The sequence below is a fragment of the Nanorana parkeri genome, unplaced genomic scaffold (genome assembly GCF_000935625.1).
Source record: "Nanorana parkeri isolate BGI_ZX_2015 unplaced genomic scaffold, ASM93562v1 scaffold187, whole genome shotgun sequence".
In the NCBI taxonomy this organism is placed as follows: Eukaryota; Metazoa; Chordata; class Amphibia; order Anura; family Dicroglossidae; genus Nanorana; species Nanorana parkeri.
Window position 1 is genome coordinate 664,131 of NW_017306455.1, and position 16,528 is coordinate 680,658.

Genomic DNA, 16,528 nt, shown 5'->3' on the forward strand with positions numbered 1-16,528 from the left:
GTTCTAACCTGAACATAAATTCATGTACACAGGCCTGAAGTATACCACACTGAACATTTTCTTGGCAGTGCCAGGATCTTGTAGTGCTGAAGCTCTGGTGCTTAACCAAAATCATTTTTGTTGTGGAGTGGGGGGTGTAATTATCATTTTTCTTTTATTCATTGGAACATTATTGCAGAATTATTGAAGAATACACAATAAGCATACACACATTAAAATACTGAGTCCAACAGGAAATGTCTAAGGACCTTGCAGACTAAACTCATACAGACATAAATGATTGAAGAGGAAGGCCAAACCATACTGTATAAACTTTTCAAACTATAAACAAAATGTAGACTGTACCTTAAGCCAGGAGAAGTCCTGCCATAGAGCTGGTATATATCTGTGTTAAGATATTTATCTGTCTCTGATTCTGTAAATGAATCATGGACATAGAGGTAATGAATATGCAGAAGGATGAAGATATTTAATCAATATGTGAGTCAGAAACAGTAAGAGTAACAGTAACAGATGGACAGGTATAAATACAGTGAGGGGAATTTCTCAAAACTGGAGGGGAATAGGTAGGAAAGTTTAAAAATCTAGTCCAACATCGGTGATTTGGAAAGTGAGCTAAATGACAGAACGCACATAAGACCTCAGACCAGCACCAATGCACGGTGCAAGAACGGTCATTTTGGCTGAATTCTCACAGCAGCTAGTTATTTCTTAAAGAACAAATGCACATGCAGTTTTGCTGGATGATAAGCTATACAGACTTTTCATAAATAGACCATATATTATTGCTCAAAGGGGATCTGTCACTTGTGGCAATCTGATTTCAGACCCTCTATATACTACAAAATTCAAAGTTTAGTTTTTCTAAATAGCCTCCTACTTAATGTGGCCCCCCTCCAACCCCAGGCTCCATAGCAGCCACGTGAGATGCTATGGCTATTCTTACACCTTTGTTCCCGTGGAATTAATCGGTACTGATTCTGTGTGCACTTATTTGATCTAGTATATAATTGGTATTTTCTAGGCTCGTCATTAGGGAGCCTGGGCAATGCCCTCAGGCAATTCTTGCCTCTTTCAGACTATTAATTACATCAGCATTGCTCAAACAGACAGGGCTGAAAGTGAATGTTTGAGCTGCGTAATTATTGATGTGGTATGGAGCAAAATTACAATGTTCTTTTCCAAAGAATACACAGTGTATGTTTATTGCTAATTTCGTACATTCTAATTGGTTGATTTTAGGTGAGAACTGTTAGTATCACAGTATTATGCTCAGGGATATGAAGGCCATTTATAAATATTGGCACAACAAACACAGAACATGCTCTGCAATCATTACTGTCTGCAGTGAAAGGACTCAGGATTTGTTTGTTAATAAATAAAATGATATCACATAGCACAGATGTAGCCCATGACATACATTACAAGAAGCACTAGTCACCTAGACATTGTGAAGATAGCCATCTTGTTGACAGTACCAATACTGGTACTGATAAGACTGATAAGACTTCATTTTATCAATCACCAGGAACTGGTGCTAAAAGGTATCCACAGTCATAACGAGCTTGTGGCCTTGATGCAATTTTCATTTTAGAGATAAACCAAGCCAACAGTTTACAGTTTGGTTTTGTTTTTTTTTTATAATGTGTGCAGCTATTACAACAGTGACATACAGGCTTGTTTTTCAGCAACATATCACAATATGTTCCTGATAAGTTTGGTTAGATTTCCAGTGCTGGATGTTGTATCTCCTTTATGGATTCTATGGGTGCGTATCAGCTTACACCTAGTCAAAATATAACAGTATTCTTCATCAAATGTAGTGTAATCTCTATCAAAACTGAGTGGGGAGGGGGTTCAAAGTTCCACCTGTTCCATACGTCCCAACTGTCCCTCATTTCAAGGGACTGTCCCTGAATATAAATATTCACCCCTGGAGTTCAGCTTTAAGCTAGCCATGGATGTAAAATGGTGGTCAGATATGCAGGCATGGTTCAACTACTGAACAATCATTTATTCAGTCAATTGTGACATGAACATTTTAATTTCTGTCATATGAATGTTTAATCAATGGAAGGAAGATAACATATGTCCCTGGCCCTCTGAAGAAGCAAACAAAACAAAAAAGATTCCCCCAAAAAGCTCAGTTGTTGGTATCTGCTGGCAACTATAGATATAACCTGTGTCACCTGAACGTGCTAAAATTAACTGGATTGGCAACTCTCAATGCCTGTATGACAGCCCTCCTAGCCCTTGCCTGCATTCTTTGTGCTTTAGGCCCCAGCTGCCTGAAGGACTTATAGTCCACCAAGGGGAAGCAAGTCCTTTTCACTTGCATCAGCTACTGTTTGGCAGACTCCATAATGAGTGGGTGTGCTGCCTGATGGTTTAATGAAGCCTTCAGGATGTGTAAGGAATCTCAGTTCCTTCAAACTGAGGTGGTAACAGACGGCACTCCGGCAGGTTGTAAACACCAGTCTGCATGTAGCCTGGAAGGCTCGGAGTATGCTTGTGAAATTCCACATTTCAGTTTACTGCTTGCATATAACAAATTGCATCTGTTAGACCATACAACATTTCAAGGCCAAACATTTTTTTCCAGTTGGCATGCAAGTATGTCTTCATAGCTATTAAGTGTTTTTAAAATTTTAAATTGAAATCTTTTGAGTATCTTATTCTGATACTTACAATGCAGCTACATATTATTCCATAGGTTCTGTAATGCCATCTTTAGTACACCATGCCCACCTTTTTGCAGGCTTGGATTTGGGCTCATTAATTAAAAGGCAGCTATAGAAATGTGGTCATTGAGACAGCCATCTGCACAAGATGAATGCAAGGATGCAAATTTTTCATGGATGATTGAAGTTTACTTTAACATGTCCTGCATTGTATATATTTATTTTGTGCATGCTTACACTCTGTTATAAACCCTACCTATCCCCCACAGGTACCTGTATGCGCTGCTTGGTCGATGTTGTGCCAGTGAAGAACGAGGAGGGAGACGTCATTATGTTTATACTAAACTTTGAAGATCTGGCACTGCTTCTGGCAAGAAAGGCCAACAAAACACTACATCAGAGGTTGACACGAGCTGCCTTCAATTCAGGTGGGTGATTGCAGCATGTCCTGCAGGTTTTATACTTTTAATCTAGCTGGAACAGAAAATCTAGCTACACTTACCATAACTTTGCTCAAGAAAGTCATGAGTTATCACACATCAATATGGGTGTTGCGTTTTCACTGTGTTAAAGAGAACACAGTGCAGAAAAACTGGCATCACTCAGATACCACCACCATCGCCACCGGCAATAGAAGTTTGGTCCTTATCCTAGCTCTTATTGCCCAGCATACCCAGACAATGCTCATTCCAGTATCCTCTGAAATTATGTGTTTGCGCTGGGCCAAGGCATACAGAATAAAGGCCACCTTGGGTGTTTGTCCTCAGATTAAGATGGAGACATGTTACCGTATTTGCTACTGCTGGGCCTGGTCAACACCGCTGGTTTTCTATTGCTCCAACTGCTATAAAAAAATGACCATTCGCTTATAAGTAGAGAGTATACACACTCTACAGTCATGTTTTTACATCTAAACCATTCAGAAAGGTTGTCACATGGACACAATACCCAAAGCAGTCCCAACACAACAGACTTTTACACTATAGAGCTTTAGCATTCATTGTCAGGTTTATGTGCATGCCTGAGCTCCTCTGTTATAAAAATTGGCCTCGATCAGGGAGATTTCTGTTCAATACATTTTTAATGATAGGCAATATTTGATGAATATACCTAAAGCAGAACTACAACCTCCTATCCCTTACAGCCAAGGAATGTGCCATCTTAGCCACTATTTGGATTGCAGTTGCCATGGCTCAACACATGTGATCAGCTAGGACAGCAGACATTTGAGGGCTTAAAAGTTCAGTTGAGAGCTAAAATAAGAACACTGGCAACCTTGACAGTTGGCATGCTATAAAAAAAAACTGTTTTGGGAGACATTAAATTGGTGGGTAAAGTTCCTCTTTAACCTGTGGCATCAGTAAGTCTCTCCAGTCTTCTATCAGGCCATCTTATTTTATATCAAGATGTCACTACTGGTGCATAAACCTGCGTTCATATGATATAGTTTAGGGGGAGGTATAGAACTGCCATTCCACTAACACAACATAGGAATGCAAGTTTATGCAGGTGTCCTAACTGATGCCATTATAAATGTATACTTAGTAAAAACAAAACTGCCCTTCCCACAACAATTACATTCTTCCAATTTGACGGTGTTCAAAAGATTACATTTTTTTTTTTGCTGTGGGCAATGCAATCAGTTGATATAGAACACATATGATAAATAATATTGTAATCTGTCTGTCGGGGCATTAGGTTTTGAATATCTACCACCTGGATATTCGTGCATTCGGAGATGATGGTTCAGTGTTTTGTTGCCAACTATAGCTCTTTCTGTTCCTTTTCAGACAGGATCACTGAAGTAGGCCGGATATAAGTTTTGTTTTGATGGAAAAAAAAAAATAAGTGTCTTCTTGTATTATTGTGTGATTGCTATAAAAAGCCTATGGCCAACAGCTAGCTATAAAGCACTAACACAGTGACATCTTCAGGCTATAAAATAGAGTACAATACTTTACAGGACTGACTGGCATTTAATTTGAAAATATTGGTCTGGTGTACCTATTTTAAGGGCCATTTAGACTCATCTATAACAAAGGGCTGCTGGAAAATAGTGGCATTGCTCATATTAATTGACCAGCATTGTTGTAGGTTGCACTGATAAAATAAGAATTACAAATACAAAAATCCTATTTTCTTTATTGTCCATTGGGGACACAGGAATATAGTACATAATAGATGTGTGGGACATCCAAATACAATCCATGAGGACCTCTGGAAAAACAGGTCTCCAGCTCGGGGAATTCTGTAGTTCCAGCTAGATGAAACTTGGACTTAAGCAAGGAATCTAACTGAACATCAGCGAAATCCTTAAATGTAAAGACATTATTCACCAGGGTGAGAAAATGGCCAATAAGGTGAAGGACTGGAAATTCTCCAGACGGTAGAAACCTATTATCTAGGAAATATATCCAGGGGAAAGTACTACCCCAAATGATTGGGAGGAAGTCATAATCGCATAGGAGGTTCCTAATCTTCACACAGGGCGTTTTCCAAAAAGGGACATACATAGAAGGTCTTTTTCGGCATAATTAACCATAGAAGAGTCTATATGGGGATCTGCAGACGGACCTTCGATAGGCATGGCTGAGCCTATGGTGTCAGTTAGATTAGACCTAATCTTGAGCCTGTCAGATTAATTAATGATCCGATTAAAAACAGATCTCAGAGGAGAAAGCTGTAATAGAATTAATGATAGAACTCTCAGGCATTCTTAAAGGAGTCCTAAAGTCACAGCATATACTACCTTGTTATAACATCGGCATGTAATAGGAATACATACTTTAGTTGTTTTTGATAATGCAATCAAAGCTCACTTTAAAAAAATCCCTGTTATATAGCAAGTGCTGCCTTCCATCTGACCATCACTTTCAACAACTTCATAGATTCCAAGTATGCTTTACGTCTCCTACCTGTTACTTGATGTGATGCAGTCTCAATTTATAAAGACTACATATGCCTTCATGCATTGCTTCCAGAAAGCAATGATAATGTTACATTGTGGGAAGTTCAGGCGTTGAGTTGTAGTTCAGATGACAGGCTTAGCTAGAAGGTGACCCAAGGAAGTGCATATTCATAGGGCTGAGTGAAATTGTGTCACTGCACTGGGGAAGTACATCCTATCCCATCTTCAATAAAAAGTTTACAAACTTCTAGATTGAGCTGCTATTAGGGGTGGAAGAAAATCTAAGGACATTCAGTAGAGAAATGCATGTCAATTTTTTGTTTTTGACCATAGAGGGAATAAAGCAAACCTGCTGCACTATCCTACGTTGCTGATGCATTTGTACCTGTACTCTCAATAGGAAAAAGCAAGCTATTAAGTTACATTATTGTGACCTGATTTTGTGACAATATTTTCTTTTACTCAGAGAGGTCGAAAATGAAGCCAGGCTTCCTAAACTCCGCCAATGAGTCCGACCTCATGAGATACAGGACCATCAGCCAGATACCTCAGTTTACCCTCAACTTCGTGGAGTTCAACTTAGAAAAGCATCGATCAGCTTCAACCACGGAGATTGAGATTGTGGCTCCTAGTAACGCCTTTGAGAGAACACAGAATGTCACAGAGAAGGTGACCCAGGTAAGTGTTTCCCCGCACTGATTTTTACTTTTAACCCCTTCATGACTGAGGCCCTTTTTTCCATTTTTGCACCCATGTTATATTCCACATTTTAGGCCTGAAAATGACGTAAAACCCCCCAACATTATATATTTTCTGAATGCCAAATTATTTTTAGCAAAACATAAAACTACGACCAGATCTCACTGGAAGAGGTGACTTGTGCAGTGACCTCTTTTTCAAAGAAGGTGAACCACTCCTCTGAATTATTCTTTTGTATGCATGCGGCTCTGAGAAAAATAATAAACCAGAAGTCAATAAGTGCAGCGCAGTATGTACACTAGTACTGTTGTAGAATGCGTTTGATGTATTTTATATTGGAGGTATACATTACTGATTAAAAAGCAACACTGACTTCAACATGCTGGGAGCATCGCCAATATAGAGACACCTATAACAAATTAAGATAGCAGTATAGATTTATATTTTGGAAACTGTGAAGAATTATGAGGTACAAGGTAGGAATGGGTGGCCCTAGAAACCTAGCTAAATTCTTCTGGGTGCCATTGCAAAATGTGAACCAGGTTGCCCTGACATCTCTAACTTGTAATTAACCTCCAGCATACAAACAAATATCCCAGACATTATCATAAATGTGTTCACATGAAAGCATCTTGTTGGTAATACATTATTTTGATCCCATTAGTGCAGTAAGCAGGGTAAGATTGGGTTTTCCGGCGCCCTGGCCCAATAGTGGAATATAGAAGTATGGAAAATGAACTACTTAGAAGTCCATTTTATACTTTTTGCAAAGCTTTATTGATTTTTTTAAACGGCGTGATTACAAGCATTAGAAATGCAAGTATATAACAGTACAAAAACATTAGCAGACGGAACTTACAAAGGAAATAAATAAACCAAAAAAACACCCAATTACAGTGAAATAACGTTAACTACTTCAGGACCAGCATGTTATAATGCTATTTCCTTTACTATATAAAGGGAAAAAAATGATACTTTAAAAAAAAAAAAACAGTTTCTGTTTCCTTCTGTTATAAAACATCAAGCAAAAATGCCAGAACTTTACAAAACGTACGGAAATGACCCCTTTTTGGGAAAACAGACACCCCAAGGTGATCACTTTTTTTGTTAAAAGAAGAAACATGAGTATTGGGGGGTTAAAACATAGAGCTTAGTAATGATGCACTAGATATATTAAATGTACAGGTCATACACAATGGTAGGAAGAGGTGAAGGGATTAAAGAAGAACTCTGGGGAAAATTATTATTATAGTGCTCGTTGTGGTCTAGGGAGGAAAATAAAAGTTATACTCACCTGATCCTCAGAGGCTGTTTGCTGTTTCACTGGTCCCTGGAGTCTCTCCCCCTCCGCTGCAGCGGTCACAGGTCTTGTAAGTCATCGTGTTCTATACACTGTGTATAGGACGTGAGGATGCCAAGAGACATTTCATTGCTGCAGCGATAGCATAGGAGCAAACAGGCTGGGGTCAGGGCTGGCTGGTTCAGGGGATCAGGTAAGTGAATTAAGTGAACTTGTGCCTTTACATGGAAAAAAAACACAGGTTCAACATCATTTTAAGGTTATGCTGTAGTAAAGCAAAAATAATTTGTGAGGAATAAAAAAAGATAACAACATTTTAGACAAAAATTAGAAACTTAGTCTTGGTTTTATTGTGGTCTGTGTCCAGCTGGGGAGGCTCACCATCTCTATTTGTTTTCGTGACCACTGTCATAGAAACAGAAAGTGAGGGGAATTCCAAAATGTTATGGTTGTCACCACAATAGGATGAGAGGGGAAGTTTTCCATTTGGAAGACCTGTTTTCGTGGGAACTGCCTAAAAGGATACTATTCCTCACTTTGGAAAGTTTTCCATTCATTCCCCATTGTGTCTCCAGGAGACAAAGTGAGGGGAAGGCTCAGCACACAGACAGCAAAGGAAACCTGGCAGGGGTTCTATCGCTTCCCTATTCTATCCATAACTTAAAGGTTTTGCAGAAGATATTATACACTTATTCATTGCTTGGTACTTACATGATGGAATGTGATCTATGTAGTCTCTAAAGCACTGTATGGGGTTGATTTACTAAAGGCAAATAGGCTATCCACTTTTCAAAAGAATTTTCACATAGATTTTTTCTTTTCCCTTAGCTTATTGAATGTGGTGAAAATTCACTTTGCAGAGAATACCCAATCATGTGCTAGGAAAATTAAAAAAACAACAGCATTCATGCTTGCACAATGGAAGTCAGCAGAGCTTCACCTCATTCACTAAACTAAAGGAAAATTCACTTGCAAGGTGAATTTGACTTTGGTAAATGTCCTTTCTATATTAATTCTGAAAATAGAATAATAAAGTAAAACATTAAGGGCTCATACACTCCTACGGCCGAACATCTGTGGTCTGGAAGCCTGTACAGAGCAACGACAGGCTGACATGAGCCGCGGCTATCTGCCCCTGTATGCATGTATCCGCACAACCAGCGGTTACCTGTGGTTAGGAACAAATGTCTGACAGTGGATGCAGACAGATTGCGTCCAAGATCGGATATGTGTCCCTAACTCAGGGCTGGAGCCAATGCTCCATAACATTTACAGCTGGCACCCAACTTTTAAGGATTTCTTTAGTGGTTGTCAATGTAGCTGGCTCCTAAAAAAATCCTCTTGGTTCTTGGATAGGACAGATTGGCTCCTGATTTCAATATTGATTTGTCCACCCCTGCCCTAACTGCTGGATGTGTGGATACTTGCAAACAGCAGTGGACAGCCGCATCTCTTGCTTGTCATTGCTTTGTACAGGCTTCCCAGCCACAGATGTTCATATACACCTTTAATTCCAACAGTAGAAATCCACTGATTCTTGCTGCAGGAATCCTCTATCCAGCCCTAATCACGTGTGCCAACGAGCCTTTACTTGTTACTTGAAACGCTAATATTTTCCTAACCCTTTACATTCTTTACATGGCACTAACCCACACATAAATGTGTTGCTGAGCAAGTGTTGAATGTGTCACTCTAATATGACACCATCTCCATCTAGTGTTTACTCCAGGTCACTACCAGATGAATACACAAAATGCAATTGTAGGGACGGAATTAAAGAAAAACTCCAGGAAAATTTGTATAAGTCCTTGCAGTGGGGCTACCCCCGCACTGCAAAGATTAACTGCTTGTTATACTCACCCAATGCCTTGAGCTGGCCTGTTCATTGACCAATCCTTCCAGTCTCTCCTCCTCCACTGCAGCCGTCTAAAGTCCTGTAAATCATTGTGTTCTATACACACTGTATACACAGCTGAGGAAGATTCCAATGCTGCAGAGGAGGAGGAGACAGATTGGAGGGAACCATGTGACAGCTGACCGGTTCGGAGCTTTGGGTGAATATAAGTTTACTTTTGAACCTAGACAAAAACGAGCACTTAACCCCAGCGTTATGGGGGTAGCCCCACTGCAAGGATTAAGATAGCTACATATGTTACAGTACATATGTTAGCTATGTTTTATTTATTTATTTTTAAATCAGAAATCAGCTTTATTGTGTAAATGCAAAATACATTGAAACACAGAGGCGTACAACAATTGTATCACAGATGTTATAGCATGAATGGGCTGCCCGTTGCAAAAGGGCAGCCATCGTAGGGCTGGTGCAACCCTGTCTGGTACAACAAAAAGTATGAACAATAAGTGACATCGTATATAACCAACATTTCTCAGAGTCAAGCACATCGTGCCACTCCGGTACGTGTTTATAAACAAATATAAGAACAACTGCTAGGAGTCGATCATGCGTGTAGTGATCCGTGTTCCCCCTCACGTCAATTAACGAGATAGAACATTGTGCAGGTATAGCAGCACAGAGAAGGACAACGGAAGGGGCGGGGGGGGAGGGGATTGAAAAAGCAAAGAGGGTCGAGAGAAGTTATGTTTTATTTTTTAAATTATTACTGTTATTATTCGGCACCTTTTCCCTGAGCATTTTAAAGAATTCATATTGAGCTTATATCAGTAAAAACAAAACAAAAATAAAAAAAAGTGACATCCTCCTAATCACAGACTGTGGGGAATTATTTTGAAGTGTATAGTTAAAGATACAAAGTAGCATTTTTTTCTCTATCAGCAAATTATTATACAGGATTTATACAGCGCCAACAGTTTGTGCAGCACTTTACAATATAGGAAAGACATTACAATCACAATACAAATCAAGACAAGATGGTAAGGAGGGCCCTGCTCGTGAGGGCTTACAATCTAAAAGGGAGGGTCAAGTGATAAATGAGGAGGGAGCTCCTTGTTATATCCCAGCATAGCAACTCTGTTAGAGTATGCAAATAAAAGACCAAAAAGTACATAAACATGTGAAAAAAAACTTGAAATCCTGCAGGTGTACACCTAGGTCTACACATGTACAGATCAGTCACCCAAGCTTGGATAACCCCTTTAAGAAAGCAGATAAGCTGAAAATTTAAAGAAAATAGACCAAAAGAGTAGTTTGGGAAATATCACAAAGCATAATTTAAAGTAGTATTAAAGACTTGTTTTTTTTTTTTTTACATATGTCTACTGCTAGCAAGCAGTAGATATATGCAAAAACATTTAAAAGAAGAAACAAGTTGTCAAACAGCTAAAAACGTACCTGTGTCTGCGCCGCTTGCTCCTGGCTGTAGAATCCAGCTTCCCAAACGGCCATGCAGGGGGAAGTGTGTGCAGGTGCATGCGCAGTCGATATCACCGGAGGTGAGAGGAGGGGAGACACAGTGTAAGTGAATGCACGCAACCGGGAGCATACACGCCAGACAGACTCCATGGGACACAGAGGACATAGGAATCTGCGCCTGAGCAAAGAGCGGCACCAGCGTTGGAGGGACTGTTGGAAATGAGTGGAAAGAAGAAGATGTTTGCATCAAGAGGCATCACATAAAGTAAGCCTGCATTGGCAGCAAAAGAAATGTTTGGCCTTTAATGTCACTTTAAATACAGCGACAAGTTCTAGAGGCAATACTGCCGTCTCTTGAATGCCTGTATTTTTTTTAAGGTGGGATTTTCTATTGAAACCCCATGCCAAGTGTATGGTAGAACTGTTGTGGCATTAGTGATGTATCCTGCATCCTGGAAGCGTTGCATCCAGGGAAGGTTACATCAGCAGAACATTGCTTGGAAATCTCCTCTGTAATCTCACGAGATCTCAGGGAAAGAAATTTTCTCCCCTGAGATGATGTGCATGGTCACATGTCCTAGTCTTATATCCAGAGTTCCAGGGCGTAAAGGGAGATGTAGTAATCTGCCCTAAGTAAAAATGGCCACTGTGAGAAGAATGGGGTGGAAAAGAAAAATAAGGTATGCAAAGAATAAAAAGTATCTGATTGCAGATTGTCATTACTAAACATTTCTAAAGGTGTATATGTTGTCATTTCAAAGATATGGGTAAAGTTCCTTATTTTAACTGCCTGTTTTTACCGCTCCTTTGCCCCCCATGTGAAGTCAGTCTAACAGGCTGCTGTTTAGGCCTCTTTAATTGCATGCTTTTTGTGTTTTAGTATGTTGGTATTAGCAGTCAAAGGGTTACCATGGTGTGCTATGGGGCCATGCTCAGGTAACCCATAAAAAGCATTGGTTATTTGTACCCTCTTTTAAAATACCTGGGATAGGAAGGGGGTCGCCTCTGTAATCCTACACAAACAGGTCCCAAACAAACAGCGTTTAGTCTCCCTAGAAATCCTCTTTGGGGCATATATTCCTTTTATAAAATAATGGAACAATCACTGCTTCCTTTTTATTTATTTCTTCTGACTTCCTAGTTTATCCACTCTAGTTTTGCATAAGGTTACATCTGCATTGGGGAAACACAAAGGATCTCCATGGACACTTCCTATCAGCTTTCAAACTCTAGTTTATGAACAAGCCTTGCTGTTCCACTTTCTGGTTTACTGCTAAGTGTAGCATTTTGATGAAGCCTTAAGATAAAAATTGTGTGTTTAAACAATGCTCCATCGCCGCAGTAAAACAACTTTATAAGCTTTAGTGTCCCTTTAAGGAATTGGCACCCATGTCCCTAATGGCCTTTCAGGCAGCGCTCCAACCATCAAGGGGAGCTCTAGGTGCTGATCTCATGGGGTTGAGTAAACCTCTTCAAACCAATTCTGGAGTTTGTCAGGTTTCATCTTACATAGACACACACACACACACACAAACCAAAACTGCAACGCAATAAATCAAGCCCATCCTTTTCACTGTCTTTTTTAATCCTTAAAATGCTATTCTACCGCTGATGAATTCCTAACCCTTTCATGGCTGCGGGTATTTTGTGCATTTGTCATTCTGATTAAGGCTTTAGTTTTTTTCATGTGGCTAGAGTGCAGGGGCACCGTACAACAATCCCCTTGACATTAGAGGCAGACACAGACAATTCCTTTTGCGATAAAGCAGTATTTATGCAGTATTGCTTTCTCGGATGACCTCTGCCTAATGACAGTGATCACCAGCTAGCAGTTGATTCAGCTCCTTTTTCACTGTGCAGTAACTATGAGGCTCAATTCACTTATCTACAAAACATGAGTTTTTTGCCATAATGGTCATTATATTCAGCAATTTACTATAATAAATTACAATTGTTATAGATTAGTAAATTGACCTTCATTAATGTTAGTAACAGCCTGCTTACAGCGAGTGTACAATGCACATTCATGTGTACATTACCACGTACACTCCTTTCACTGCACTTTCACATGTGAGTGTGGTAGTTATGCAGTAGATTAGATCTACATCCTGCTGCCTTATACTCAACCCCATTTCTATGTAGGTCTACAATCATTGCATCCTAAGGACCCATTCAGACCTGTCCGCTCTGGTGCATTTAGTTAACGCACGTGTGTTAACCCAGGATATATTGCATATTGACATGTGTTTCATTAAGGCAGCCCATTTATTTTGAATGAGCTTCTACTGTACCAGAGCAGAGAGAAAAATGTACCTGCAAGGCACAACAACACAGAGTAATATGGTACCATGCCTTTCAGCGTTTGGGGTACTCTGCAGCATAGGTGGGTTATGGAGGTTCACTGGGGTGCCATTAAAGAAGAAAATGGCACTGCAACACAACAGCATGCAAAAGGTGCATTATTGTGCAGCCTAAGGGTTTAACCTTTTTACTGCCGCTGCCATAAGTATTATGGCACGGCAGTATTGGGATGTAAAGAAACTTGCTGATACTGTAGCAGTCGTGAGTCAGTTTACTTTCTACAGAACCAGCACCATGTTTTTATATAGAAGTAATATGGCCAGCTGTAAATCCACCTGATTACTTCTATAGCTCAGAAACTGTGCACCCTCTCTACATGTGTCCCTGTTCAACTATGCCATCTGTGAGCAGAGGGGAGAAAAGCAACATCCGTTTCTCGATCTCCCATGTTATCAATGAAAGTATTACAACTTATTCCTCAACCACTTGGTTTAAAGTGACACTGAACTTAGCATTTAAATCTTAAAAATGCATTCAGGTATCCTAACTATTAACAAAAATTTTGTTTATCACTTGACTGGAAATTCCCAAATCATCTCTGAATTGGTGCTGACACTGTCCTTCCTTCTGGAGGGTGGCTACTTTTATTTCCTGTGGTCCCTGTGTGTGTTGTAAAGTAGTCACCACTCCAAGCTCACTCCCCTGATGGACTACAATCTCAATACAAATGAGTAAACTAAACATGAGATTGTAGTCCATCAGGGGAGTGAGCTTGGAGCGGTGACTACTTTACATCACACAGGGACCACAGGCAACAAAAGTAGCCACCCTCCAGAAGGAAGGACAGTGTTAGCACCAATTCAGAGATGATTTGAGGATCTACAGCTGAGTGATACACAAATAACATACATTTTTGTTAATAGTTAAAGTGATATAAAAGTCAAAAAGTCAAATGCTGATGAAATCACTTACAATGAATGCTGCTTCTCAATGTATAAAAGTTTTAGTTTCTGTCAGAATCAGCTGGTCCCCTGAGCACTGGTCCTGACTTCCTGTGTTAGGGTGGCTCTTTTTTCAAGCAGAAAACTATGCAGTCATCCTTATGTGTGCTAGTAAGCTGTGTGTGTCTCCACTAAACACACAGGCACAGCAAATCAAGCCACTCCACCCTTCCCAGGCCCCCTCTCCTCTCTCCTCGCTTCTCCAAGCTATTAGATGAGCAGCTGCTGGGGACTGCTCTGTCCCTTTTGATCTTTTACAGGACAGGAAGTTCAGGGAAGCTGAGTTGAGAGACTTGGAAGCAGCTGTTCAGAAACATGATGATTCTAAGTATTTGAGCATAAATGTAAAGCAATGCTGGGCAAAGTATATTTGTTTCATCTGCATTCATTATTGACAAAACATTTGAGAGTTTACTACTACTTTTAAGGTACTTTATTTTTGTTTTAAAGATTTAACTCTTGAGTTTAGTGTCACTTTAATGAGCAGTTTACTACTACTTTTAAGGTACTTTATTTTTGTTTTAAAGATTTAACTCTTGAGTAGTGTCACTTTAATGAGCAGTTAAGCTTTGCAATGTGCTGAAGGCCACAGCAAGGGTATTTTATTTTTAAAAATCCCTGCGTTCAGCTTTATCTCTCTATGGTCATGCAATAGAGTCACATCCTAAATAATGCCAATGACAATGCATTCGCTATCATTACAACAAAAATGCTAAATAATAAATTTTTTAAAATGGAGCCCGTGTATGCCCTCCTTTACTTGGCCTACATCCAGATTTACCACAGGGTGTATGTATATCTAAATAAGATGTTCTACTGGTAGGAGTGTCAATGTATCCAGTGTTTCTTTTCCTATAAACTGTTGCACTCCTTTTCCTCTCTGAGACTTCCTGTCTCCGTGTTACTTTAAGCTGCTAATTTAGCTGAGAATTCTTTCCAGCAGCCATTTACTGTATGTAACAAATCACAGTATGTCCCCGTCTGGTGTATGTCGGGTGCGAAGACACGTGTTTACTGCATCTCTGCTAAAAGTACTCGAGAACTCCTATCTCCAAAAATAATGCTGATGAGATTTTATAAAACCTCTTGCATGTATCAGCAGCATACCTGCCTTCTCTCACAGCAGGGGTGAAGATGAGAGACACACAGGGGTAGGGAAGACGGATAGGTTGGAGAGAAGAAAAGAAAAGAGAGAGGGCAGAGGGTGGCTGATGCAGACACAGATAGAGGTAGGACAGCGTTTATTTGGAGAAGTGATGTCATATAGGGCAGAGCTGCGAATGTGTCTCATTGTCACACAAACACATGAAGCATGAGTCTAAAAACACAGCTGAAGCCGGTAAGTGCGCACAGGGTGGGTACTGGGGGGCACTTGTGACTCTTTCCTAGTTTTACAGCCTAACACCTTCTCATGTATCTTGTCAAATTATCCGCTTTGCCCTTCTTTACGCAAAGTGTTTGTCTCTGCTGGTGGAGTCCAGTGCCCTGCCAGAGAAGACTGTTCTGTTTGTGTTCGTGTATCTACTCAACAGTTATTACAGAAAGAGTTTCCTGTCAATGTTGTATTCTAACCAGACCATTCTCCCCCCTTTTCATTTATCCCTGGGTAAATATGACAGTAGAGCTATATTGAGCGGGAGGAGGGGTTCTGGGATGAGCTGGAGGGGGTGTTGTGTGAACCATAACATCATACAAGCATCTCTGTATAGTGACATTTTATCCTGGCTCTGATCTGTGGCTGAGCACACTAAACAACCTACCTGTGCATATGCCTGGGAGGTAGGTGACAACCCTACCCTAATCCTCCGTGTCTCTTTCTGTATTTCCTTTGTTATTTGCTCTATGTCACTTTGTTAAAAGAGATACAAATCCTGACTTGCATTGGTGATATGAGTATATAGTAGATATATTTGTTTCAAACAGTCTGTCTTTCAGGCTTTTCCCTGTGTTCTGTAATTCCCTTTCATTCTATTGTTGCTCAGTTGTCAATTGTTTATTTTAACTTGATATTTTAACAACTTTTTAGCATTGTAAGACCTGAGGATTCTGCGAGCCTAACACTTATTATGCAAAACATTTATATAGCACAGCTAAGAACGAAACACTACTGACACCATGGTGTTAAAACTGCGCTGCAATGAGCTCCTTACCTAACATCTGACTATGTAATGGCTTTTATTTGCCGGTGCTTTGTTTTATTAAACATTCAGTGATTAAAATGCACTGAGTATCAAACTGTACGAGCAATGCCACTGTGCCAGGAGAATACCAGCTACCATATCAGTATGTTTATATATATTTATACAT

At 39.9% G+C, this 16,528-nt stretch overlaps 1 protein-coding gene across 1 annotated transcript in view; it reads left to right on the forward strand.

Annotated features, from left to right (window-relative positions):
* Window positions 1–16,528, forward strand: part of KCNH6 (potassium voltage-gated channel subfamily H member 6) — a 140,109-nt gene that overhangs the window by 88,543 nt on the left and 35,038 nt on the right. The window contains exons 3-4 of the mRNA XM_018555186.1: window positions 2,951–3,109; window positions 6,056–6,267. Of these exons, the coding sequence (XP_018410688.1) occupies window positions 2,951–3,109; window positions 6,056–6,267 (371 nt within the window). The remainder of the gene's footprint in view (window positions 1–2,950; window positions 3,110–6,055; window positions 6,268–16,528) is intronic.